This window comes from Taudactylus pleione, unplaced genomic scaffold (genome assembly GCF_031769625.1).
Source record: "Taudactylus pleione unplaced genomic scaffold, aTauple2 ptg001167l, whole genome shotgun sequence".
Classification (NCBI taxonomy): Eukaryota; Metazoa; Chordata; class Amphibia; order Anura; family Myobatrachidae; genus Taudactylus; species Taudactylus pleione.
In genome coordinates, this window is record NW_028285568.1 from 291138 (window position 1) to 318770 (window position 27633).

The following is a 27633-nucleotide window of genomic DNA, read 5'->3' on the forward strand; positions in this document are numbered from 1 at the left end:
TTATGTAACTGGAATGAAATGATGTTGGAGGAGTATTATTATGTAACTGGAATGAAATGATGTTGGAGGAGTATTATTATGTAACTGGAATGAAATGATGTTGGAGGAGTATTATTATGTAACTGGAATGAAATGATGTTGGAGGAGTATTATGTAACTGGAGTGAAATGTTGGAGGAGTATTATTATGTAACTGGAATGAAATGATGTTGGAGGAGTATTATTATGTAACTGCAATGAAAAGATGTTGGAGGAGTATTATTATGTAACTGGAATGAAATGATGTTGGAGGAGTATTATTATGTAACTGGAATGAAATGATGTTGGAGGAGTATTATTATGTAACTGGAATGAAATGATGTTGGAGGAGTATTATTATGTAACTGGAATGAAATGATGGAGGAGTATTATTATGTAACTGGAATGAAATGATGGAGGAGTATTATTATGTAGCTGGAATGAAATGATGGAGTATTATTATGTAACTGCAATGAAATGATGTTGGAGGAGTATTATTATGTAACTGCAATGAAATGATGTTGGAGGAGTATTATTATGTAACTGCAATGAAATGATGTTGGAGGAGTATTATTATGTAACTGGAATGAAATGATGTTGGAGTATTATTATGTAACTGGAATGAAATGATGTTGGAGTATTATTATGTAACTGGAATGAAATGATGTTGGAGGAGTATTATTATGTAACTGGAATGAAATGATGTTGGAGGAGTATTATTATGTAACTGGAATGAAATGATGTTGGAGGAGTATTATTATGTAACTGGAATGAAATGATGTTGGAGGAGTATTATTATGTAACTGGAATGAAATGATGTTGGAGGAGTATTATTATGTAACTGGAATGAAATGATGTTGGAGGAGTATTATTATGTAACTGGAATGAAATGATGTTGGAGGAGTATTATTATGTAACTGGAATGAAATGATGTTGGAGGAGTATTATGTAACTGGAGTGAAATGATGGAGGAGTATTATTATGTAACGAATGAAATGATGTTGGAGGAGTATTATTATGTAACTGCAATGAAATGATGTTGGAGGAGTATTATTATGTAACTGCAATGAAATGATGTTGGAGGAGTATTATTATGTAACTGGAATGAAATGATGTTGGAGGAGTATTATTATGTAACTGGAATGAAATGATGTTGGAGGAGTATTATTATGTAACTGGAATGAAATGATGTTGGAGGAGTATTATGTAACTGGAGTAAAATGATGGAGGAGTATTATTATGTAACTGGAATGAAATGATGTTGGAGGAGTATTATTATGTAGCTGGAATGAAATGATGTTGGAGGAGTATTATTATGTAACTGCAATGAAATGATGTTGGAGGAGTATTATTATGTAACTGGAATGAAATGATGTTGGAGGAGTATTATTATGTAGCTGGAATGAAATGATGGAGTATTATTATGTAACTGCAATGAAATGATGTTGGAGGAGTATTATTATGTAACTGCAATGAAATGATGTTGGAGGAGTATTATTATGTAACTGGAATGAAATGATGTAGGAGTATTATTATGTAACTGGAATGAAATGATGTTGGAGTATTATTATGTAACTGGAATGAAATGATGTTGGAGGAGTATTATTATGTAACTGGAATGAAATGATGTTGGAGGAGTATTATTATGTAGCTGGAATGAAATGATGTTGGAGGAGTATTATTATGTAACTGGAATGAAATGATGTTGGAGGAGTATTATTATGTAACTGGAATGAAATGATGTTGGAGGAGTATTATTATGTAACTGGAATGAAATGATGTTGGAGGAGTATTATTATGTAACTGGAATGAAATGATGTTGGAGGAGTATTATTATGTAACTGGAATGAAATGATGTTGGAGGAGTATTATTATGTAACTGGAATGAAATGATGTTGGAGGAGTATTATTATGTAACTGGAGTGAAATGATGGAGGAGTATTATTATGTAACTGGAGTGAAATGGAGTATTATTATGTAACTGCAATGAAATGATGTTGGAGGAGTATTATTATGTAACTGGAATGAAATGATGAAGGAGTATTATTATGTAACTGGAATGAAATGATGAAGGAGTATTATTATGTAACTGGAGTGAAATGGAGTATTATTATGTAACTGGAATGAAATGATGTTGGAGGAGTATTATGTAACTGGAGTGAAATGATGGAGGAGTATTATTATGTAACTGGAATGAAATGATGAAGGAGTATTATTATGTAGCTGGAATGAAATGGAGTATTGTTATGTAACTGCAATGAAATGATGTTGGAGGAGTATTATTATGTAACTGCAATGAAATGATGTTGGAGGAGTATTATTATGTAACTGCAATGAAATGATGTTGGAGGAGTATTATTATGTAACTGGAATGAAATGATGTTGGAGGAGTATTATTATGTAACTGCAATGAAATGATGTTGGAGGAGTATTATTATGTAACTGGAATGAAATGATGTTGGAGGAGTATTATTATGTAACTGGAATGAAATGTTGTTGGAGGAATATTATTATGTAACTGGAATTAAATGTTGGAGGAATATTATTATGTAACTGGAACGAAATGATGTTGGAGGAGTATTATGTAACTGGAATGAAATGTTGGAGGAGGAATATTATGATGTAACTGGAATGAAATGATGTTGGAGGAATATTATGAGGGTGGTTCAATTAATAAGGTAAGGAGACCTCATTGCTTAAATGTATTTAGCTCGTACTTGTATGTATAATCAATAGTATGGCCTTGGTACAGATTATTTTTCCACATAGTCCCCATACTTGTCTAATATTTGTACACCAAGGCATCTACCCCGACATAGGAGAAATCAGTGTCAACGTTTCCCTGTACCCCAGTTGCTCATAATCGATGTTGTGCACAGTAAGCTCTGAGATGTTCAGTTCGTCATCAATATTACTAACTTCAGTGCATCTGTCCTCCTGAATGAGACTTTCAATACGGCACAAATTGTCGTCTGTGGTGGATGTGTTTGGCTGGCCAGATCGCTGATCAGTTTGAACGTCTGTCCTGCTGTTATCGAAGACAGTTCACCAAACCTAAACCTGTTTCTGTGACAGGACATTATCTCCGTACACCTCGACAAGTTGGTGATGAATTGCAACTGCTGATGCGCCCTTTAGATGCTGAAATCTGATCACACTACGCACCTCAGTGTTTGACCATGTTTCCGCCAGCACCGCCATCTTACAGCTGATGTTGGAGGAAAATCAGTGGTCTACCTGCTCTGGCCTGGTGGGAAATTCAAATAAAATAGAGAACATTAGAAAACATTACACTCGTGAGAAATCTTATTACTTTGCTTATTGAACCACCCTTGTATTATGTAACTTGAAGAAAGGACAACTTTGTAGTGAAATTGGAGGAATATAACATTTACAAAAGATAGAAAATATTATAAAAGTGGAAGTATTTTGTGTAAAACCTGTTTAAAATATTTGTGAAAATTATAACCATGAACAGTCACAACGAGAAAAATTGGATGTAAAAAGCTGCTTGTTAACTTCTGATTAGGGTTTTTTTTTTTTTTTTTTTAAATTGTTCTAAAATTAAATTACCATTATAAATAAAATTATTTCAGTATAAATTGGAGCAATGAAATCTGTGGTCTGGCAAAGGATTTTTATTGATTTGAAAACAATCCATATTTGTGTTAGGAAAGTTCTATTTGAGTTCTATATTTCTGACTTCAATCATTGGTCTCCATCAAAGCCAAGGAAGTGGCCTTTCACAGTCACGGGTGTAAAGTTGTGGACCCTGTACCACACTAGTAGGTAATAGAAATGGAATTATGGCTGTCTGTAGCTACAATGAGTGGCATAAATTGTGGTCACTGGTCCAGTGTCAGCTCTGAAGTCATTACCCTCTGCTGCGCTGGGAGCGGTGTTTGTCCTCTTCTGGATCAGTATCATTGTCATTTATACATTTATATGTCTATGGAACTGTTGTTGTTTTTTTTAAACTGTACTAAACTTTAATTTGTAACAATGGTTAAAAAAATTACCAGTTTACACCATATTTAAGCATAATCAACTTAATATCTTATAGACATAAATGTTAGTTACTGGATTGGTAATTTGAAGACCAGTACAAAATACAGTTTATCGTGTGTATATCGAATACTAATAATATGATAAGTGACTAACTAGACTACCTACTTCTCTGTCCAGTTGATGTATGCAGTATATAAAATAAAAAAATTAAATATAGTAAATTTAGTCCCACAAAAACTGTTACAATCCTATCAGAAAGTAATTAAATTGCATTATACTTCATTAGTAATTGTGTTACTACAGTACGTGATGCATCTATTCTGTATGGCTGCAAGCTTTGGGGCTATGGTGTTCTGCTCCTGTCCCAGCTGCTCGTGATATTTACATCCCTGACGGAGATTATAACCTGTAATAGGAGTTTGTATAGATAAACAGTGTCTATGATGGTTAGTCTAGAAAAGCTGATGACATGACGACGTGTTCCAATGCTGCTTTTTTATTTATTTGTATACTGGTAGATGGACAGAGGGGTAGCTGTGGATTTGGGGGGCTGTTCCCAGTATCATTGATTATTGCCTACTGCTGCATTGTCCTCTCAAGAACTTAAATAGCCTTTGAGATCATTGTTCGTATGTACCCAAGTATCATTATTTCAGTTACTACACATGGTATTACTATCAAATTGAAAATAATATATTTATTCTTCCTCCACTAGGGGGCACAGGGATGAGTGAGTATAGCCTGGAGAGGATTCTGGACACCAAATAGTCAATGAAATTACCCACAAGCCCATGTTCCTCTCCTCTATACCCCGCCCCCAGACACAGACTATCAGTTTGAGTTTGGTGCCGGCAGGAGCTGGGCATCAGTTTATAGGGAGTCTACTTTAGGTGGTCCCCTACTGTTTTATTTTATTTATTTTACCGAGTGGGCAGTGTAATGCGTCCTATAGGATGCCCCCATTGCCGCTCCACTGCCCCAGCGCTGGCTCGTGTGGATTTCTGCTAGCCATTGCGTCAGCCCGGAGGGTGTCGGATTTGAGCGCCACATCTTGTCGCTCCCCATTTCTTGTTTTCCATTCAGACAGGGCTGTGCTTCAGACTCGCCTGGGCTACCTTCCTAAGGTGTTGTCCCGCTTCCACATCATCAGGAGATTGTAGTACCTGCACTCCAGACTGCGGATTCTTCGCAGCCAGAACCTGCCTTGGATGTGTTGAGGGCTCTTCGGCTTTCCGTCAAGTGGACCAGGGAGATTTGCAAGTCAGATTCTCTGTCAGTCTTATATGACGTTCCTAAGAGGGGCTGGCCAGCTGCTAAGCAGACCTTGGCCCGCTGGCTCCACTTCACAACCTGCCGACCCCTGCCGTGGTGACTGCCCATTCCACCCGTTCAGCAGGGATTTTATTGGGCAGCACGCTGTGGGGCTTCTGCAGAACAGCTCTGTAAGGCTGTGACATGGTCGTCCGCCCATACCTTCATCCGCTTTTATGCCTCTGATACCCAGACAGCGCCTTCCAGCGTTCTGTGCTCACTGCAGCTCCGGAGCGGCCCCACCCATAGGGGTCAGCTTTGGGACATCCCAGTGTCATCCCTGCGCCCCCTATTGGAGGAAGAAGAAAAGGAGACTTTGCTTACCTGTCTATTTCTTCGACTCTGTAGGGGGCACAGGGCGCCCACCCTGATAGCCTGATGCACCTTCCTGCCGGGGTGTTTTCCCTCTGTGACCGGTCCATGGCATGTATGGTTCTGTATGTATGCCAGACCTCCTTCTCCTCTGCCTTGCTCCTGCCCTGGGCTTCCAAACTAAACTGATGGTCTGTGTCTGGGGGCAGGGTACAGAGGAGAGGATCCTGGGCTTGTGGGTAATTTCATTAACTATTTGTTGCCCAGACTCTCCTCTCCAGGCTATACACAGTGTCATCCCTGTGCCCCCTATGGAGTCGAAGAAAGAGACTTAACAGGTAAGAACATAAATCTCCTTATTTATCTTGTTCATTATTAATGGGGTATCGTATCAGACCTTTCTGTCATTTGTACAAATTCTGATGAAACAGCTGCTTATGGGAATTGGTAGTGAAGTCTCCTTCCAGCCTCCCTGCCCACTGAGACATTATTTCTGTTATACTCTTTGTGTTTTTGGGACAGATTTGAGAAAATGGCAGAAGACTGCAAAAAAAACTCTGAGATCCTCAATTTATCCCAGACTCATTGCATGGAGCCTCCGCCTTATCACTTTGAGGACAAGACACTGAAAGTTGTCAGGTAACCATTTACTTCATGTAGTGCAGCAGTCATAGACGTTTCTCATTGTCCAACTTCCAGCAGTGAGCAACTGTGAATAACCATGCATAAATACCTGGCATGGCATTGTACCCAATATCTTCTGATCGTACAGCATGGCATTGTACCCAATATCTTCTGATCGTACAGCATGGCATTGTACCCAATATCTTCTGATTGATCGTACAGCATGGCATTGTACCCAATATCTTCTGATCGTACAGCATGGCATTGTACCCAATATCTTCTGCTTGATCGTACAGTATGGCATTGTACCCAATATCTTCTGATCGTACAGCATGGCATTGTACCCAATATCTTCTGATTGATAGTACAGCATGGCATTGTACCCAATATCTTCAGATTGATCGTACAGCATGGCATTGTACCCAATATCTTCAGATTGATCGTACAGCATGGCATTGTACCCAATATCTTCTGATTGATCGTACAGCATGGAATTGTACTCAATATCTTCTGATTGTACAGCATGGCATTGTACCCAATATCTTCAGGTTGATTGTACAGCATGGCATTGTACTCAATATCTTCAGGTTGATTGTACAGTATGGCATTGTACTCAATATCTTCAGGTTGATTGTACAGCATGGCATTGTATCCAATATCTTCTGATCGTACAGCATGGCATTGTACTCAATATCTTCAGGTTGATTGTACAGCATGGCATTGTACCCAATATCTTCTGATTGATCGTACAGCATGGCATTGTACCCAATATCTTCTGATCGTACAGCATGGCATTGTACCCAATATCTTCTGATTGATTGTACAGCATGGCATTGTACCCAATATCTTCTGATTGATCGTGCAGCATGGCATTGTACCCAATATCTTCTGATTGATCGTACAGCATGGCATTGTACCCAATATCTTCTGATTGATCGTACAGCATGGCCTTGTACTCAATATCTTCTGATTGATAGTACATCATGGCATTGTACCCAATATCTTCTGATTGATCGTACAGCATGGCATTGTACCCAATATCTTCTGGTTGATCGTACAGCATGGCATTGTACCCAATATCTTCTGATTGAACGTACAGCATGGCATTGTACCCAATATCTTCTGATTTGATCGTACAGCATGGCATTGTACCCAATATCTTCTGATTGATCGTACAGCATGGCCAACCAGAAGATATTGCATGCAACTGCTGATGCTGGGAGATTATAGTGTCTGATACATCTCATTATTAAGTAAAGTTGTCACATCTAAGGGGCTGTATTCAATTAGAAGCAAAAAGCCGTTTTCTGCAAAAAATTATTGCCGATTACGTCTTTTCGCGAGGTCGGAATTTATCTCCAAATCAATTCCAGACGGTTTTCGCGTTGCGGAAAGTCACTGCAATGTAGTAGGCGAAAAAGATTCACCTAAGAATAGCAGGAGAAGTGCAGACGTGGGGAAACCACTCAGAACTTTTGGGACAGACCCTCAAAGGTTCAAAAAACCAGGAGAAAAACTTAAGAACACCCCAAAAAAGTACATTGTGCTTTTTTTTACGCCCCCAAATTCAAAGTTGGAAGACAGGCATAAAAATTAGTGAAATGGACGTCTTGGGGGTCTGCGAGGAATGGTCGGGGGTCTTTATGATGCAGGTGATTGCAACAGGAGCGTTTTTCAAGTTTTTAAAACATCACTTTAGAGACTTTAAACCATGCTAGCACCCGTTTTCATGTACCCCAAATTTTACGGGACTACTTATTTACACCCAAAAATACTGCTTAATGCCGTTCTTCACCACGTGTGCAAAGACACTAATAAGAAGTTATTGAAACAACTGCAGCACCCCAATACTTTTATTAGGGCTATTCGGACACATCTACATAGATCCCCAATGTTACTGCATATTTTTGGGGGTTCAGGTTGGTCTCCCCAATTCTGACAGTACTTTCCGCCATTTGCCGTTTTCACGCCTTTTGGAATTGAATCCGGTGAATAGCAGGGACGCGCACGATTTTCCGCGTCCAAAAGATGCAATGTTGGCAAAAAGTCTGGCAGGCAAAACTTTTCCGTTGGTGCGAAACTAAGTGAATACGGCCCTAAGTATGAGTTCTATAACCAGGTTGTGTCTGTGGAATAATGAGTTTGGGTTCCTGTATATGAATGAACTTTCCTGCATGAAGCTGATATAACTGTTATCTCTTCTGTTTCCACAGAGTTTTCTCGGAACTCAGTAGTACAGAGATGCTACTAATTATAGTACGGGGCATTAACCTCCCAGCTCCATCAGGTGAGGGTCCCCCTGTATCTCAGCCCCTTACTCTCAGACACTGTGACTGACGCCTGATTCAGCTTTGGGAAAAGAGAAAAGCTGTGTACACATCAGATAAAGTGCCCCCAGCCCGACCTCAAGGACCACGGGACCCCGATGCTGGGTCCAAAGGGGGGGGGGCGTGCCATGCTGCATTCTGCATGGCATTGGTAGCGACTTCCCTGCCAGCCCTGCAGTAAGGCCGACGGGGGATTTAGCCACATACCCGCATTAGTGCGCATATCATAGGTACACACTACACTATGTACCCGATATGTCATCCGATCTCGCGGATCAGAGCATCATATCGTCTAGTGTGTACCCAGCTTAAGATATAGCAAGTAACTATGAACCTGGAAAAACCATGTCACAATGCAAGGGGTGCAAATACATATGCATGTAGGGTAAATACTGGCTGCTTTTGCCTGTACCCCACAAATACTGCAGAGCTTTATTTTTACATTGAAATTAGATTTCAGTTTGGACTCCTCCCTCCCACATCTATATCTCTCTCTGCACATGTTACATCTGCCCCCCTGCAGTACAGCACGGTGTTACCAAGATGTACAGTTACTGGCTCTATGTTACTCTATTCCCAAATCTAATCTCTGTGCACATGTTATATCTGCCCCCCTGCAGTACAGCACGGTGTTACCAAGATGTACAGTTACTGGCTCTATGTTACACTATTCCCAAATCTAATCTCTGTGCACATGTTACATCTGCCCCCCTGCAGTACAGCACGGTGTTACCAAGATGTACAGTTACTGGCTCTATATTACTCTATTCCCAAATCTAATCTCTGTGCACATGTTATATCTGCCCCCCTGCAGTACAGCACGGTGTTACCAAGATATACAGTTACTGGCTCTATATTACTCTATTCCCAAATCTAATCTCTGTGCTCATGTTACATCTGCCCCCCTGCAGTACAGCACGGTGTTACCAAGATATACAGTTACTGGCTCTGTTACTCTATTCCCAAATCTAATCTCTGTGCCCATGTTACATCTGCCCCCCCTGCAGTACAGCACGGTGTTACCAAGATGTACAGTTACTGGCTCTATCTTACTCTATTCCCAAATCTAATCTCTGTGCACATGTTACATCTGCCCCCCTGCAGTACAGCACGGTGTTACCAAGATGTACAGTTACTGGCTCTATATTACTCTATTCCCAAATCTAATCTCTGTGCACATGTTACATCTGCCCCCCCGCAGTACAGCACGGTGTTACCAAGATGTACAGTTACTGGCTCTATGTTACTCTATTCCCAAATCTAATCTCTGTGCACATGTTACATCTGCCCCCCTGCAGTACAGCACGGTGTTACCAAGATGTACAGTTACTGGCTCTATGTTACTCTATTCCCAAATCTAATCTCTGTGCACATGTTACATCTGCCCCCCTGCAGTACAGCACGGTGTTACCAAGATGTACAGTTACTGGCTCTATATTACTCTATTCCCAAATCTAATCTCTGTGCACATGTTACATCTGCCCCCCCTGCAGTACAGCACGGTGTTACCAAGATGTACAGTTACTGGCTCTATGTTACTCTATTCCCAAATCTAATCTCTGTGCACATGTTACATCTGCCCCCCTGCAGTACAGCACGGTGTTACCAAGATGTACAGTTACTGGCTCTATATTACTCTATTCCCAAATCTAATCTCTGTGCTCATGTTACATCTGCCCCCCTGCAGAACAGCACGGTGTTACCAAGATGTACAGTTACTGGCTCTATGTTACTCTATTCCCAAATCTAATCTCTGTGCACATGTTACATCTGCCCCCCCTGCAGTACAGCACGGTGTTACCAAGATGTACAGTTACTGGCTCTATATTACTCTATTCCCAAATCTAATCTCTGTGCACATGTTACATCTGCCCCCCTGCAGTATAGCACGGTGTTACCAAGATGTACAGTTACTGGCTCTATGTTACTCTATTCCCAAAGCTGAATCAGGCCCTGAGTTCTTTCAGTCCTGTTGCTCAGTAGCGCGCTGCCCGACACTATGGCAGGATCCTCTGTCCTGTTGCTCTATATCTCACTCAGGGTTGGACTGGCCCACAGGGGTACAGGGGAAATCCCCGGTGGGCCCCACTGCCTAAGGTCCCACCTCCTCTTCAAGGTGTCAGGTTCCAGACCTCAAATTATACATTGTTACTCTAGTAAATGGTTAGTTATCTAGTGGAGCAGTACAACTGATCAATATGGGTGATTGGTTCCCTTCTATAGACTCTACACCAGACTTACTGATTAGCCAATCTTTTTGGTTGACTGGCCACACCCCCTCTGATGGATTACCACACCCCTTAAGCATGGGCCCCTACCACTACATTCCGCGGTGGGCCCTTCATGCCCCAGTCCAACACTGACCTCACTATCTGACACTGTGGCCGGGTTCTCTGTCCTGTTGCTCTATATCTCACTATCTGACACTGTGGCCGGGTCCTCTGTCCTGTTGCTCTATATCTCACTATCTGACACTGTGGCAGGGTCCTCTGTCCTGTTGCTCTATATCTCACTATCTGACACTGTGGCCGGATCCTCTGTCCTGTTCTATATATCACTATCTGACACTGTGGCCGGATCCTCTGTCCTGTTCTATATCTCACTATCTGACACTGTGGCAGGGTCCTCTGTCCTGTTGCTCTATAGCTCACTATCTGACACTGTGGCAGGGTCCTCTGTCCTGTTGCTCTATATCTCACTATCTGACACTGCGCCCGGGTCCTCTGTCCTGTTGCTCTATAGCTCACTATCTGACACTGCGGCCGGGTCCTCTGTCCTGTTGCTCTATATCTCACTATCTGACACTGTGGCAGGGTCCTCTGTCCTGTTGCTCTATATCTCACTATCTGACACTGCGGCCGGGTCCTCTGTCCTGTTGCTCTATAGCTCACTATCTGACACTGTGGCTGGGTCCTCTGTCCTGTTGCTCTATATCTCACTATCTGACACTGCTTCCGGGTCCTCTGTCCTGTTGCTCTATATCTCACTGTCTGACACTGCGGCCGGGTCCTCTGTCCTGTTGCTCTATAGCTCACTATCTGACACTGGCAGGGTCCTCTGTCCTGTTGCTCTATATCTCACTATCTGACACTGTGGCCGGGTCCTCTGTCCTGTTGCTCTATATCTCACTATCTGACACTGCGGCCGGGTCCTCTGTCCTGTTGCTCTATAGCTCACTATCTGACACTGCTTCCGGGTCCTCTGTCCTGTTGCTCTATATCTCACTATCTGACACTGCGGCCGGGTCCTCTGTCCTGTTGCTCTATAGCTCACTATCTGACACTGGCAGGGTCCTCTGTCCTGTTGCTCTATATCTCACTATCTGACACTGTGGCCGGGTCCTCTGTCCTGTTGCTCTATATCTCACTATCTGACACTGCGGCCGGGTCCTCTGTCCTGTTGCTCTATAGCTCACTATCTGACACTGTGGCCGGGTCCTCTGTCCTGTTGCTCTATATCTCACTATCTGACACTGTGGCCGGGTCCTCTGTCCTGTTGCTCTATATCTCACTATCTGACACTGTGGCCGGGTCCTCTGTCCTGTTGCTCTATATCTCACTATCTGACACTGCGGCCGGGTCCTCTGTCCTGTTGCTCTATAGCTCACTATCTGACACTGTGGCCGGGTCCTCTGTCCTGTTGCTCTATAGCTCACTATCTGACAATGTGGCCGGATCCTCTGTCCTGTTGCTCTATAGCTCACTATCTGACAATGTGGCAGGGTCCTCTGTCCTGTTGCTCTATATCTCACTATCTGACACTGCGGCTGGGTCCTCTGTCCTGTTGCTCTATAGCCCCCTGTTGAGTTTTCTTCCTCACATTACTCTTTTTTTGATTTTCCATTCTTATCTGCCTTACAGGAATGGCACCTAATGATCTACATGCATTTGTGAAGTTTGAATTTCCATATCCGAGCACGGTAAGGGAGGAAGGAGCTATAAGCTGAGAGAGATGTAATAGCGACACTTATCTCAAGGGCTCATTCACAACAGTAGTTTAATCTCCATCAGTCTTGGACCATAAGAGCTCTTGTTTACAATGCACATTATGTTACAGATATAATAGTACTATATATAGCAGTGTTCAGGGGTAGGCAACTTGTGACCCACCAGCTGCTGTGGAACCACACATCCCAGCATGTTCTGCCACAGATTGCTGTTAGGGAATGCTGGGATCTGGAGGACAGTATGTTGAATAACCCTGGGGTACAGTCTGGAAATGTTCTAGGTGTAATTTAATACTTAGATTCTTTTGGCTTTTGCACTGTGATCTTTATAAGTCAGTTTTCATGTTTTTCAGGAACAGCCTCAGAAAAATAAAACCTTTGTTGTTAAGAGCACAAACTCTCCAGGTAATCTATACATTAGCTGTTATGTATCATTAAGATATCGCTCAGCAATGACATCCATAGGGGTATGGTTTTATAGTACATAAAGTAGATTTATAGGAGACCGGTAATAATATGTTACTATCTTTAACAGGTATTCTCATCTGCTTCCAATGTGTCTCTTACTTGGAAAATGAAGTTTGGGCTGTTAGTTCAGCTGGGTTCTCTGTGTACGGGTATAACACGTCTCCCCAAAGAGTGTCCTCTGTGTACGGGTATAACATGTCTCCCCCCAGAGTGTCCTCTGTGTACAGGTATAACATGTCTTCCCCCAGAGTGTCCTCTGTGTACGGGTATAACACGTCTCCCCCCAGAGTGTCCTCTGTGTACAGGTATAACATGTCTTCCCCAAAGAGTGTCCTCTGTGTACAGGTATAACACGTCTCCCCCCAGAGTGTCCTTTGTGTCCGGGTATAACACGTCTCCCCCCAGAGTGTCCTTTGTGTACGGGTATAACGGGAGGCAATCGGGAAGCTGACTGCCTATATACCGGCAGCCGGCGTCCCGACTGTCTTATCCCGGCAAGGGTGAAATGCCGGGCGTCTAGATGTAGACGTCCGCATTTCCCCGTCGCCGGGCGCCGCGAGCGGACAGCCGCGGGGGGGGGGGGAGGGTTAGGTTTAGGGCTCCCGGGGGGACTTAGGGTTAGGCACCTCCCCGGGAGGGTTAGGGTTAGGCTAGGGGGAGGGAGGGTTAGGGTTAGGCACCCCCCCGGCGGACTTAGGTTTAGGCAGCGGGGAAGGGGGTGGTTAGGGTTAGGCACCCCTAAGGAGGGTTAGGGTTAGGGGGGTTAGGTTAGTAAATACTCACCTCTCCACGATCGGGATTTCCAGCGCTGTCGCACTCTGCTCTTGTCGGGCTGCCGCTGATGGGAATCGAACCGCCGGCCAGGCGGCCGGCGGTATTTCATACCATTCCCGGGTATAACACATCTCCCCCCTGAGTGTCCTTTGTGTACGGGTATAACACGTCTCCCCCCAGAGTGTCCTTTGTGTACGGGTATAACACGTCTCCCCCCAGAGTGTCCTCTGTGTACGGGTATAACACGTCTCCCCCCAGAGTGTCCTCTGTGTACGGGTATAACACGTCTCCCCCCAGAGTGTCCTCTGTGTGCGGGTATAACATGTCTCCCCCCAGAGTGTCCTCTGTGTGCGGGTATAACATGTCTCCCCCCAGAGTGTCCTCTGTGTGCGGGTATAACACGTCTCCCCCCAGAGTGTCCTCTGTGTACGGGTATAACACGTCTCCCCCCAGAGTGTCCTCTGTGTACGGGTATAACACGTCTCCCCCCAGAGTGTCCTCTGTGTACGGGTATAACACGTCTCCCCCCAGAGTGTCCTCTGTGTGCGGGTATAACACGTCTCCCCCCAGAGTGTCCTCTGTGTGCGGGTATAACATGTCTCCCCCCAGAGTGTCCTCTGTGTGCGGGTATAACATGTCTCCCCCCAGAGTGTCCTCTGTGTGCGGGTATAACATGTCTCCCCCCAGAGTGTCCTCTGTGTGCGGGTATAACATGTCTCCCCCCAGAGTGTCCTCTGTGTGCGGGTATAACATGTCTCCCCCCAGAGTGTCCTCTGTGTGCGGGTATAACATGTCTCCCCCCAGAGTGTCCTCTGTGTGCGGGTATAACATGTCTCCCCCCAGAGTGTCCTCTGTGTACGGGTATAACATGTCTCCCCCCAGAGTGTCCTCTGTGTGCGGGTATAACATGTCTCCCCCCAGAGTGTCCTCTGTGTGCGGGTATAACATGTCTCCCCCCAGAGTGTCCTCTGTGTGCGGGTATAACATGTCTCCCCCCAGAGTGTCCTCTGTGTGCGGGTATAACATGTCTCCCCCCAGAGTGTCCTCTGTGTGCGGGTATAACATGTCTCCCCCCAGAGTGTCCTCTGTGTGCGGGTATAACATGTCTCCCCCCAGAGTGTCCTCTGTGTGCGGGTATAACATGTCTCCCCCCAGAGTGTCCTCTGTGTGCGGGTATAACATGTCTCCCCCCAGAGTGTCCTCTGTGTGCGGGTATAACATGTCTCCCCCCAGAGTGTCCTCTGTGTGCGGGTATAACATGTCTCCCCCCAGAGTGTCCTCTGTGTGCGGGTATAACATGTCTCCCCCCAGAGTGTCCTCTGTGTGCGGGTATAACATGTCTCCCCCCAGAGTGTCCTCTGTGTGCGGGTATAACATGTCTCCCCCCAGAGTGTCCTCTGTGTGCGGGTATAACATGTCTCCCCCCAGAGTGTCCTCTGTGTGCGGGTATAACATGTCTCCCCCCAGAGTGTCCTCTGTGTACGGGTATAACACGTCTCCCCCCAGAGTGTCCTCTGTGTGCGGGTATAACACATCTCCCCCTGGGTGTCCTCTGCGTGGGACTAGAGGCAGTGTTCTCAGCTGCAATTAATTTGGCCTTTTCTATCGGGTTACTGCAATCTGTATTTATGTGGATATAGGGGTTTACTGAACTAATTAAGCCCCATTTGATCAGCTCTTTTATACTTCAATTTGTCCAGCTTTAGCATTAATGTCGTACTTTGCAATCTAAATGCAGCCTTATCTGAAGGATAAAAGCAGAAAACTTCAGGGTGACGAGGCTGCAGACCAGATCTCCATGGAAATCAGTGTTCTTTCCCTTATAATGACAGACTGTCAGTGACCTAGGAACCAGCTCTGTGGGTGCCTAGTATTTGTACTGCCTCTGCCCATGTCCTTTACCATCATATGGACATGCGCCCACAGTCATTTTGAATTGTTGGCTCTGATGATCCTCGGTGTGATTCAGTTTCTCACCAATTTTCAGAGTTTAACAACAGTTAAGTCTACTGTACAGTTTTCCTCTTCCTCCACTAGGGGGCACAGGGACAACACTGGTGCCCAGACTCTCCTCTCCAGGCTATACCCAAACCATTAAATACCAATACCCACAAAGCCCAGGCTCCCCTCCTCTCTACCCCGCCCCCAGGCAGAGGCTTTTCAGTTTTGAGTTTGGTGCCGGCAGGAGCTGGGCACCACATTTTGTAGCGTGGTACCCTAAAGATTTTGTTTGAATTTTATTTATTTTATATTACAAATAGTTTCTTCTGAGCGTGTAGTGGAAAGTGTCCTATAGGACGCCCCCACTGCTACTCCACCGCCCCAGCGCCATAGACTGGGCCAGTGACTTCGGCTGCGGTCTCCTCTATACCGGAGCCACAAGCCGCAGCTGGCGCTCTCTGGGGGTCAAGGTAAGCACTGACTTCCTCTGTGCATATACAGGATCATATTTGCATATCCCTATACGAGCCAATTTCCAACATTTTCTCAGGTTTGCTATCCAAACCACTCACTACCAGTTTCCAGCGTTGCACTATGGTCTGTCCACAGCCCCTTGTTGTTCACGAAGGTCATGGCAGTGATGGCTGCATATCTGCACAGACATGGCGTCAGAATTCTACCATACCTGGACGACTTGCTTCTCCTGGCGCTATCTCCGACAGTTCTCAAAGAACACATCCATCTGATTGTAGAGCTCCAACAGTCTCACGCATGGATAATCAATTGTAAAAAGTCCACGTAATCTCCGTCCCAGGAGAATGCTCCACCTAGGAGCATTGTTGGATTCTAGAGCTCAGAGAGTATTCCTCCCTCCGGAAAAGATTTTGACTTGACAGAACAAAATGCGCACATTTCTCAGTCATTGTCGGGTGTCCATACACTCGTGCATGCAGGTTCTGTGGTCATTAGTCTCAACGTTCGATATGGTGGAGTACAGTCGGTTCCATTCCCGGCCTCTCCAGGGTCTCATTCTAAAAAGTTGGATCAAGGCTCAGACTCTACTTTTTCCTCGGGTGGTACGTCTCTCCCTGCTGTGGTGGCTCCAGTGCTCACATGTGGACAAGGGACGCCTGTCAGGCCCTGGTATTTATTGTCCTCTGTTGTGGTTTCTGTGGCCTGTGGGCTTGGATGAGCCAGTGGCAGCATATTTGTTCCTCATAGGCCACTCCCAGGTGTTGGCGAGATCTAGCCTGAGGCGCAGAGTCTAGTCAATTTAATGGTATTCACCAGTGACCCCTCCAAGCGGCATATGGGTTTCTCTGCACCAAGTGAACAGGTTGCAGCCCTCGGGGTAGGTACCTGAGAGAAGCGAGGAGACAAGATACTAAATATAGGTGCAGACACTGGCTAAACAGATGGACTGTAAATGTAGTAATGAAAAGTGGTAGTGAATGTGCTCCGGAGGGAATACTGTGGTGAAACAGACACGAAGTAGCGATGAGAAACGACTCTGGTCTTCAAGGAGCAATAGATGACTACACCAGGAATACAGACGCTGATTATCGATGGGGCAGCAACGGAGATCCTGACGCTGTATAGCGACTGATAGATGCACTGGGAATACAGATGCTGAATAGCGATGGGTAGCCGTACTTGCAATCCAGACGCTGAGCAGCGATTGAATAGCTGCACTAGGAATCTAGATGCTGAAAACCAAATGTATAGCTGCAGTAGTAATCCAGACGCTGAATAGAGATGGGTAACCGCTCCGGAGATCTTGACGCTGTATAGTGATGAATAGATGCACTGGGAATCCAGACGCTGACTAACGATGGGTAACTTTAAGGAATGATTTCCTAATAGAGAACGCTAGAGTATTTCGTGGAGCCTAGAACACAGTCTCAGCAAAACAATCACTAGAGGAGCAAAGTTGCACAGGCGATTTTCTGTTCCCGAAGCCGAACTTAAGTACCCTTAGGTAGCTGGTCATAGGATGCAGAGATAAGCTGATTGACCACAAGACTACCATTGGAGGGGGCTAGATCCGGTGACACAGACCAACATGGCTGTGCCCATGAACACGATCGAGATGCAGTATGGAAGTCCTAGCAGACCCTAGGAGAAAATACGCAGTCCACTACTTACCCGAGTACCTGGTGTCTGACCGCCTGAGAGATCGAAGACGCCAGTACATAGGTGAGAACCGCAATCTGACAATGCCCATTTTGGATCCAGGACTGGGTCCTTCTCACCACCGATGCCAGTCTTCAAGGGTGGGGTACGGTCACTTGTCACCTAACGTTTCAAGGACATTGGACGCGTCAAGAAAGAGGGCTGTCTATCAACATTCTGGTTCTTCATGCTGTGTACAGAGCCCTGTGTCAGGTACAACACCACCTTTGGGAAGGTCCAGTGAAGGTTCAGTCGGACAATGCCACGTCTGTGTCCTACATAAACCACCAGGGCTGCACTCGAAGTCAGAGAGCCATGCAGGAAGTCAGATGAATGTTCTTCATTGGGCAGAGCGTCATCTTTCTGCACTGTCTGCCTTATTCTTCCCGAGTGTCCAGAATTGGGAAGCAGACTTCCTAAGCCGACAGGACGTCCATGCAGGCGAGTGGGCGATGCATCCAGACGTCTTCTAACTATTGGTCGGTCACTGGGACCTGCCAGACATCGACATCATAGCATCTTGATACAACCATCAACTTCCGTGGTATTGCTCCCACACCAGGGATCCGAACGCTCTCCTGGTGGATGCACTAACTGTTCCTTGGACTTTACCCCTGATTTATGTCTTTCCTCTGATATCAATGATTCCTCGGGTCCTCCGCAAGTTTAAGCGGGAAGGAGGCACTCTGATCCTGGTTGCTCTGGATTGGACTCATGAGTGTGGGATGCAGATCTTTTGGGCCTCTCCGTAGACTCCTCTCTACGTCCCTGCTGCGGCCGGATTTGCTGTCTCAGGGTCAATGTTTCCATCTGGACCTGGCCAGGCTTTGACGCGGTGGCTCTTGAGATATCCATGCTAAGAGCAAAGGTATTCTCTACAAGAGTGGTTAGTACCATGCTGCAGGCTAGAAAGCTTCCTTCTGCATGTGTTTATCACAGAATTTGGCATACCTACTTTACCTGGTGTTCGACCAGGGGTCTTAATGCCCAGGTCTTTTCGTCTTTCTTTTCTACAGACGGGCCTTGACTTGGGCCTACAGCTCTCGTACTTGAAGGTCCATATTTCGGCCTCGTCCGTCCTCTTCCAAAGGCAGATTGCTCTGCTGCCGGAAGTGTGAACCTTTTTTCAAGAAGCTCTCCACATTAAGCCACTGTTCGTGTCTCCTGTGGCTCCTTGGGACCTTTCTTTGGTTCTCTGAGCTATGCAGACTGCTCCCTTTGAGCTGTTGCAGTTGGTGGATTTCTGTCTCACGTGGAAGACTATTTTTCTACTGGCAATCGCATCTTTCTGGCGCGGGTCTGATTTGAGCGCTCTTTCTTGTTGCTCCCCATTTTTTCATTTTCTATTCTGACAGGGCTGTGCCAAGGACACTCCTGGGTTACCTTTCTAAAGTGGTATCCTGTTTCCACATTAATCTGCAGATTGTTGTTGCTGCATTCCAGACCATGGATTCTTCTCATCCAGAAGCTTCATTAGATGTGTTAAGGGGTTAAGGGCTCTCTGGATTTATACCAGCATGACCAAAGGAGATCTGCAAGTCAGACGCTCTTTGTTCTGTATGATGTTTTTAAGTGGGGCTGGCCGGCTTCTTGCAAACCTTGGCCAGGTGGCTCCACCTCACCATTTGCTATGCTTACTCCCTGGCGAACCGTCCTGCCCAGGCCGTGGAGACAGCACTTTCCACACAGTCAGTTGGGTCTTTTTGGGCAGCACGCTGTGGGGCTTCTGTTTGAATAGCTTTTTAAGGCTTCCTCATACATTTTATCAGGTTTTATGCGTTTGATACTTTTGCATCTTCGGACGCTGCCTTCTGTGGTCAAAGTCTTTCTTCGACTTCATAGGGGACACAAGGGCGCCCACCCTGACGCACCTGTCTGCTGGGGGTGTTTCCTTGGTGACCGGTCCGGCTGTACTGGCCATGGTATGGATAGTTCTGTATGTATGCCGGCCTTCCTTCTCTTCTCCTCTGCCTTGCTCCTGCCGTGGGTTGCTAACTAAAAACTGAAGAGCCTCTGTCTGGGGGGTGGGGTATAGAGGAGAGGAGCCTGGGCTTTGTGGGTATTTGTATTTAACTGTTTGGTGCTCAGACTCTCCTCTCAAGCCTATACCCAGCGTTGTCCCTGTGCCCCCTATGGAGTCGAAGAAAAATATTTAACAGGTAAGAACATAAATCTAATTTTTTTTACTTAATAAATTCTAACTGCTAAAAAGTGAGTTTGTCTTTATTGCTGATAATTTATCTTCTGTCATCCACCAGAATACGAGCAGTCCTTTAAACTGAACATTAACCGGAACCACAGAGGCTTCAAAAGAGTGGTTCAGGCCAGAGGGATCAAGTTTGAAGTCTTCCATAAGGGGTGAGTGTCTTGTGCTGGGAATTGGTGACCGTATTATGGTGACACTGCTTAATGGTGCTTCATGTCCCAGAGGGTATTGTCAGGGGACCACACTCGCATATTGCAGGTGTGGTATAAATGTTCAATCACCATGTTGTAATACTGTAGCACTTTTACATTATTTAAGCCCCAGCCCTAACTGCAGCCCAGCCCTAAATATAATATATACATAGTACAGTATTACCTTTATAGCAGTGTTATATACCGTATAGTACAGTATAATATACCGTATAGTACAGTATAATATACCGTATAGTACAGTATAATATACCATATAGTACAGTATAATATATCGTATAGCACAGTGTTATATACCGTATAGCACAGTATAATGTACCGTATAGCACAGTATAATATACCTTATAGTATATAGAGTCCCAACAAAATTAACCCTAGTGAGCATGTGATAGGGAATATAGGGCCTCATTCAGAGGCGGTCGTAGGATGCAAGCGGTCGCTCAGAAACAAGGCGGCCGCTTGCATCCTGAACGGCCGTCTCCATGTCTGTCGTTAGGCTGTGGGTGTTAACCGCTAAGGGAGATGGTCGCGATGGTCAAGACCATTGCGACCATCGGCGCTTACGAAGAGACCCTAGGGTAGGGTCTCGTCAACCTTAAGCTCCAGGGAGCTTCCTGCTCAAACAGAGGGGACGCCCACAAAACTGCAAGCGTTCCGAAAGGAACGCCTCCGTTTGGCCGGGCACGCCCCCTGCCCGCCCAGCAAACGGAGCGAGCTGTCAATCAACATCGACAGCTCGCTCCGTCTGCTTCGAGCCCGCTAACGACGGGTGATCCGTCGTTAGCGGGGGCTTGCGCATGCGCACGACTCCATCGTGCGCATGCCCTGTGGACCAACATCGAGTCGGTTGCGAATGCTCAATGCTTGCGACCGACTGAATAAGGTCCATAGAGTGTAAACTCCACTGGGGCAGGAACTGATGTGAATGGACAAATATTCTCTGTAAAGCGCTGCGTAATGTGTGTGTGCTATATAAATAACTGGTAAATAAATAAATAGCACAGTATAATAATATACATTATAACACAGTATAATCTACTTTATAGTACAGTATAATCTACTTTATAGCACAGTATAATCTACTTTATAGTACAGTATAGTATACCTTATAGCACAGTATAATCTACCTTATAGCACAGTATAGTATACCTTAGAGCACAGTATAATCTACCTTATAGCACAGTATAGTATACCTTATAGCACAGTATAGTATACCTTAGAGCACAGTATAATCTACCTTAGAGCACAGTATAGTATACCTTAGAGCACAGTATAATATACCTTTACAGCATAGTATACCTTATAGCACAGTATAATATACCTTATAGCACAGTATAATATACCTTTATAGCATAGTATAGTATACCTTATAGTACAGTATAGTATACCTTATAGCACAGTATAATATACCTTTATAGTATAGTATACCTTATAGCACAGTATAGTATACCTTATAGCACAGTATAGTAGCACAGTATAATCTACCTTATAGCACAGTATAGTATACCTTTACAGCATAGTATACCTTATAGCACAGTATAATATACCTTATAGTATATTATACCTTATAGCACAGTATAATATACCTTTATAGCATAGTATACCTATAGTATACCTTATAGCACAGTATAATATACCTTATAGCACAGTATAGTATACCTTATAGCACAGTATAGTATACCTTATAGCACAGTATAGTATACCTTATAGCACAGTATAATATACCTTATAGCACAGTATAGTATACCTTTATAGCATAGTATAGTATACCTTATAGCATAGTATACCTTATAGCACAGTATAATATATATAAAGGTTGCAGTGGGCCATCACAGGCTGGGAATCTCCTCCTCCTGCTGTCACATCACTGTAATCTGTTCTCTTATTCTGCAGTGTGTTCCTGCTGAAGAGTGACAAGCAGATCGGCACAGCGAGCGTTAAGATGGATAAGTTAGAGACCCAGTGTGAAATCCGGGAGATTGTAGAGGTAAGAACACATGGACCTGTGTTACTATGGAAGTGATACCTAAAAGCATTACAGGAGACTGTGTGTGTGTGTGTATATATGTATATGTATGTATATGTATGTGTGTATGTATGTGTATATATATGTATATATGTATATATATATATATACACACACACACATAACACAGCATGGCAGGAGACTGTATCTATATATACAGTCAGGTGCATAAATATTGGGACATTGACAGAATTTCCATATTTTGGCCTCTAGTCACCACCACAATGGCTTTGAAATGAAACAAACAAGATGTGATTTACCTGCAGACTTTCAGATTTAATTTGAGGGTAATTACATCCAAATCAGGTGAACGGTGTAGGAATTACAATGGTTTACATCTTGTGGTGAACCCTCTATAGTCACTCTTGTGAAGTCTTCTCTTGATAGTTGACTTTGACACATATACACCTACCTCCTGGAGAGTGTTCTTGATTTGGCCAACTGTTGTGAAGGGGTTTTTCTTCACCAGGGAAATAATTCTTCTGTCATCCACCACAGTTGTTTTCCGTGGTCTTCCGGGTCTTTTGGTGTTGCTGAGCTCTCCAGTGCGTTCTTTCTTTTTAAGAATGTTCCAAACAGTTGATTTGGCCACACCTAATGTTTTTGCTATCTCTCTGATGGGTTTGGTTTGATTTTTCAGCCTAATGATGGCTTCACTGATAGTGACAGCTCTTTGGATCTCATATTGAGAGTCGACAGCAACTGATTCCAAATGCAAATGTCACACCTAGAATCAACTCCAGACCTTTTACCTGCTTAATTGATAATGAAATAACGAGGGAATAGCCCACACCTGTCCATGAAATAGCTTTTGCGTTGATAGTCCCATTACTTTTGGCCCCTTAAAAAGTGGGAGGCACATATAGAAACCGTTGTAATTCCTACACCGTTCACCTGATTTGGATGTAATTACCCTCAAATTACATCTGAAAGTCTGCAGGTAAATCACATCTTGTTTGTTTCATTTAAAAGCCATTGTGGTGGTGAATAGATGCCAAAATATGAAAAGTGTGTGTTATATACACCCACACCCACCCAAAATAAGTTTAAACTGCGCAAAGAAGTTGAGTGCAAATGTTATTCTTGTGCAAGGAATAATTCTAGCTGGTTAATTTACTCCTAGTTTTTATGTATTACATCCAGGACCATCTGCGCCAATGTACATAAGGCTGTAACCATCATGTGGAAGTGAAAATAACATTTCAGAGGAGTCTCCCATAATTCTCAAACATTTGCCTTTTCTGTGTTGGGCAAAACTAGATATGAATACTTTTTCTTTGGTTGATGAATTAATGCATAATCAGAATATAGTTTTTCATCTGTGTGGTGTAATTGATCACAAATGTTACCCAATCCATGTGTATCCCCAAAAGTTGGCATCTAGTGTCTGCTGTCAGTGTGTCTAGGTATCTAGCGTCTGCTGTCAGTGCGTCTAGCGGCTGCTGTCAGTGCGTCTAGCGGCTGCTGTCAGTGCGTCTAGGTATCTAGCGGCTGCTGTCAGTGCGTCTAGCGGCTGCTGTCAGTGCGTCTAGCGGCTGCTGTCAGTGCATCTAGCGGCTGCTGTCAGCGAGTCTAGCGGCTGCTGTCAGTGCGTCTAGCGGCTGCTGTCAGTGCGTCTAGCGGCTGCTGTCAGTGCGTCTAGCGGCTGCTGTCAGTGCGTCTAGCGGCTGCTGTCAGTGCGTCTAGCGGCTGCTGTCAGTGCGTCTAGCGGCTGCTGTCAGGGGGTCTAGCGGCTGCTGTCAGCGCGTCTAGCGGCTGCTGTCAGTGTGTCTAGCGTCTGCTGTCAGCGTGTCTAGGTATCTAGCGGCTGCTGTCAGTGCGTCTAGCGGCTGCTGTCAGGGGGTCTAGCGGCTGCTGTCAGGGGGTCTAGCGGCTGCTGTCAGCGCGTCTAGCGGCTGCTGTCAGCGCGTCTAGCGTCTGCTGTCAGCGCGTCTAGCGTCTGCTGTCAGCGTGTCTAGGTATCTAGCGGCTGCTGTCAGTGCGTCTAGCGGCTGCTGTCAGTGCGTCTAGCGGCTGCTGTCAGTGCATCTAGCGGCTGCTGTCAGTGCGTCTAGCGGCTGCTGTCAGTGCGTCTAGCGGCTGCTGTCAGTGCGTCTAGCGGCTGCTGTCAGTGCGTCTAGCGTCTGCTGTCAGCGAGTCTAGCGTCTGCTGTCAGTGCGTCTAGCGTCTGCTGTCAGTGCGTCTAGCGTCTGCTGTCAGTGCGTCTAGCGTCTGCTGTCAGTGCGTCTAGCGGCTGCTGTCAGTGCGTCTAGCGGCTGCTGTCAGTGCGTCTAGCGGCTGCTGTCAGTGTGTCTAGCGGCTGCTGTCAGCGTGTCTAGGTATCTAGCGTCTGCTGTCAGTGCGTCTAGCGGCTGCTGTCAGTGCGTCTAGCGGCTGCTGTCAGTGCGTCTAGCGGCTGCTGTCAGTGCGTCTAGCGGCTGCTGTCAGTGCGTCTAGCGGCTGCTGTCAGTGCGTCTAGCGGCTGCTGTCAGCGTGTCTAGGTATCTAGCGGCTGCTGTCAGTGCGTCTAGCGGCTGCTGTCAGAGCGTCTAGCGGCTGCTGTCAGCGCGTCTAGCGGCTGCTGTCAGCGCGTCTAGCGGCTGCTGTCAGCGCGTCTAGCGGCTGCTGTCAGCGCGTCTAGCGGCTGCTGTCAGCGCGTCTAGCGGCTGCTGTCAGCGCGTCTAGCGGCTGCTGTCAGCGCGTCTAGCGGCTGCTGTCAGCGCGTCTAGCGGCTGCTGTCAGCGCGTCTAGCGGCTGCTGTCAGCGCGTCTAGCGGCTGCTGTCAGGGCGTCTAGCGGCTGCTGTCAGGGCGTCTAGCGGCTGCTGTCAGCGCGTCTAGCGTCTGCTGTCAGCGCGTCTAGCGGCTGCTGTCAGCGCGTCTAGCGGCTGCTGTCAGCGCGTCTAGCGGCTGCTGTCAGCGCGTCTAGCGGCTGCTGTCAGCGCGTCTAGCGGCTGCTGTCAGTGCGTCTAGCGTCTGCTGTCAGCTTGTCTAGGTATCTAGCGTCTGCTGTCAGTGCGTCTAGCGTCTGCTGTCAGTGCGTCTAGCGGCTGCTGTCAGTGCGTCTAGCGGCTGCTGTCAGTGCGTCTAGCGGCTGCTGTCAGTGCGTCTAGCGGCTGCTGTCAGTGCGTCTAGCGGCTGCTGTCAGGGGTCTAGCGGCTGCTGTCAGTGCGTCTAGCGGCTGCTGTCAGTGCGTCTGAGCCCACAGAGAATGCCCTTCTCAGGTTGTAGTTTTTTGCAGCCGTTGTGTTGAGATGCTGCCCCCTTGTGGAACTTCAGGGTACGCCGATGTAATTGTCCTGGCGTTATTGCTGTGCGCAGACCCTTCATGTGCCGATGGGGGTCACAGCCAATATTCTAATCTTCTACTTTAAAATAACATGAGACTAGTTTCTGATTCAGCTACTTGTTACTTGTGCAGCTCTATCCGGCTTTAGCCCTAATGTGATAAATCTCCTGTTACAGGTATTTGATGGAAGAAAACCAACTGGGGGAAAACTGGAGGTTAAAATTAGGCTAAGAGAGCCCCTTAATGGGCAAGATCTCCAGACAGTGACAGAGAAGTGGCTGGTGATGACCCCGTCTAATAGGAAGGTAATACAGTATTTCATCTTCTAACCATATGGTCTTTATACTGTATTACATTATATGTATTCATACTAATGGGGATTCTATGGCCCTAGTGCTCTGATGCCGCATTTACTAACAAGGTGTGGTGACCAGCATTAGTGTCCGTTACTGGTGTCTCCTGTGGGAACGGGGAAGAAAAACCGCAAAAGACGACAACCTGGAGATGATGAAACATTTGTATTTTGTGTGGTTACATGTGTATTTGGCCCTTTGTCCAATCTGTAGGAACCCTACAGCTTAGACCCCCTGGTGGTCCTTTCTCCCCATTGTCCTCCTCTAACTACACCAAGAGACTAGGAATACCCCCTGTGCCTGTCAGTGCTGGGCCTGTGTATAAATATAATATATATACAGTACTTAGACACAGAACCGCTCTTATTACATGTGTCCTCCTCTAACTACACCAAGAGACTAGGAATACCCCCTGTGCCTGTCAGTGCTGGGCCTGTGTATAAATATAATATATATACAGTACTTAGACACAGAACCGCTCTTATTACATGTGTCCTCCTCTAACTACACCAAGAGACTAGGAAGCCCCCCCTGTGCCTGTCAGTGCTGGGCCTGTGTATAAATATAATATATATACAGTACTTAGACACAGAACCGCTCTTATTACATGTGTCCTCCTCTGACAGGCACAGGGGGTATTCCTAGTCTCTTGGTGTAGTTAGAGGAGGACACATGTAATAAGAGCGGTTCTGTGTCTAAGTACTGTATATATATTATATTTATACACAGGCCCAGCACTGACAGGCACAGGGGGGGCTTCCTAGTCTCTTGGTGTAGTTAGAGGAGGACACATGTAATAAGAGCGGTTCTGTGTCTAAGTACTGTATATATATTATATTTATACACAGGCCCAGCACTGACAGGCACAGGGGGGGCTTCCTAGTCTCTTGGTGTAGTTAGAGGAGGACACATGTAATAAGAGCGGTTCTGTGTCTAAGTACTGTATATATATTATATTTATACACAGGCCCAGCACTGACAGGCACAGGGGGGGCTTCCTAGTCTCTTGGTGTAGTTAGAGGAGGACACATGTAATAAGAGCGGTTCTGTGTCTAAGTACTGTATATATATTATATTTATACACAGGCCCAGCACTGACAGGCACAGGGGGTATTCCTAGTCTCTTGGTGTAGTTAGTGCTGGGCCTGTGTATAAATATAATATATATACAGTACTTAGACACAGAACCGCTCTTATTACATGTGTGCTCCTCGGGAAATGTATTTCTGACCAATTTTTACCCTACAAAGGAAAGTTTACTACTTATAAAAAAATTTAAATAAGGAGTAATAGTCTTCATTCTAGCACCCTGCACCTGGCACACCCCACCCATGCAGTTCCTCTGTCCTGCCTGGGGTGTCGCTCTCTGTTCTGGTGCTTCTAGCACACTCAGCTGATGCTACAAACTGCTGAGATATAGACCATAGTGTGCTAGAAGCACCAGAGCAGCGAGCAACACCCCAGGCAGGAAAGAGGAAATGCACGGGGTCTAACAGGTGCAGGGTGCTAGAATGATCACTAAGTAAAGGAATTTCTGATGGCAAGTGGCATAATTTATGGTGTCATTGGTTACATCAAGTACTCTAGTGAAAGTAAATATATGACTGGTTGTTATGGACTATTGTACTGTTACCATATGTGCAATGCCAGTGAAATTGTGGTAGTCTCTGCGT

At 45.5% G+C, this 27633-nt stretch overlaps 1 protein-coding gene across 4 annotated transcripts in view; it reads left to right on the plus strand.

Annotated features, from left to right (window-relative positions):
• Positions 1-27633, plus strand: part of CC2D1B (coiled-coil and C2 domain containing 1B) — a 160997-nt gene that overhangs the window by 110212 nt on the left and 23152 nt on the right. For all 4 annotated transcript variants that reach the window (XM_088462248.1, XM_088462249.1, XM_088462250.1 and 1 more), the window contains 7 exons: positions 6171-6287; positions 8486-8559; positions 12460-12518; positions 12899-12950; positions 20159-20258; positions 22209-22302; positions 25784-25912. In XM_088462248.1, coding sequence (XP_088318374.1) covers positions 6171-6287; positions 8486-8559; positions 12460-12518; positions 12899-12950; positions 20159-20258; positions 22209-22302; positions 25784-25912 — 625 coding nt within the window. The remainder of the gene's footprint in view (positions 1-6170; positions 6288-8485; positions 8560-12459; positions 12519-12898; positions 12951-20158; positions 20259-22208; positions 22303-25783; positions 25913-27633) is intronic.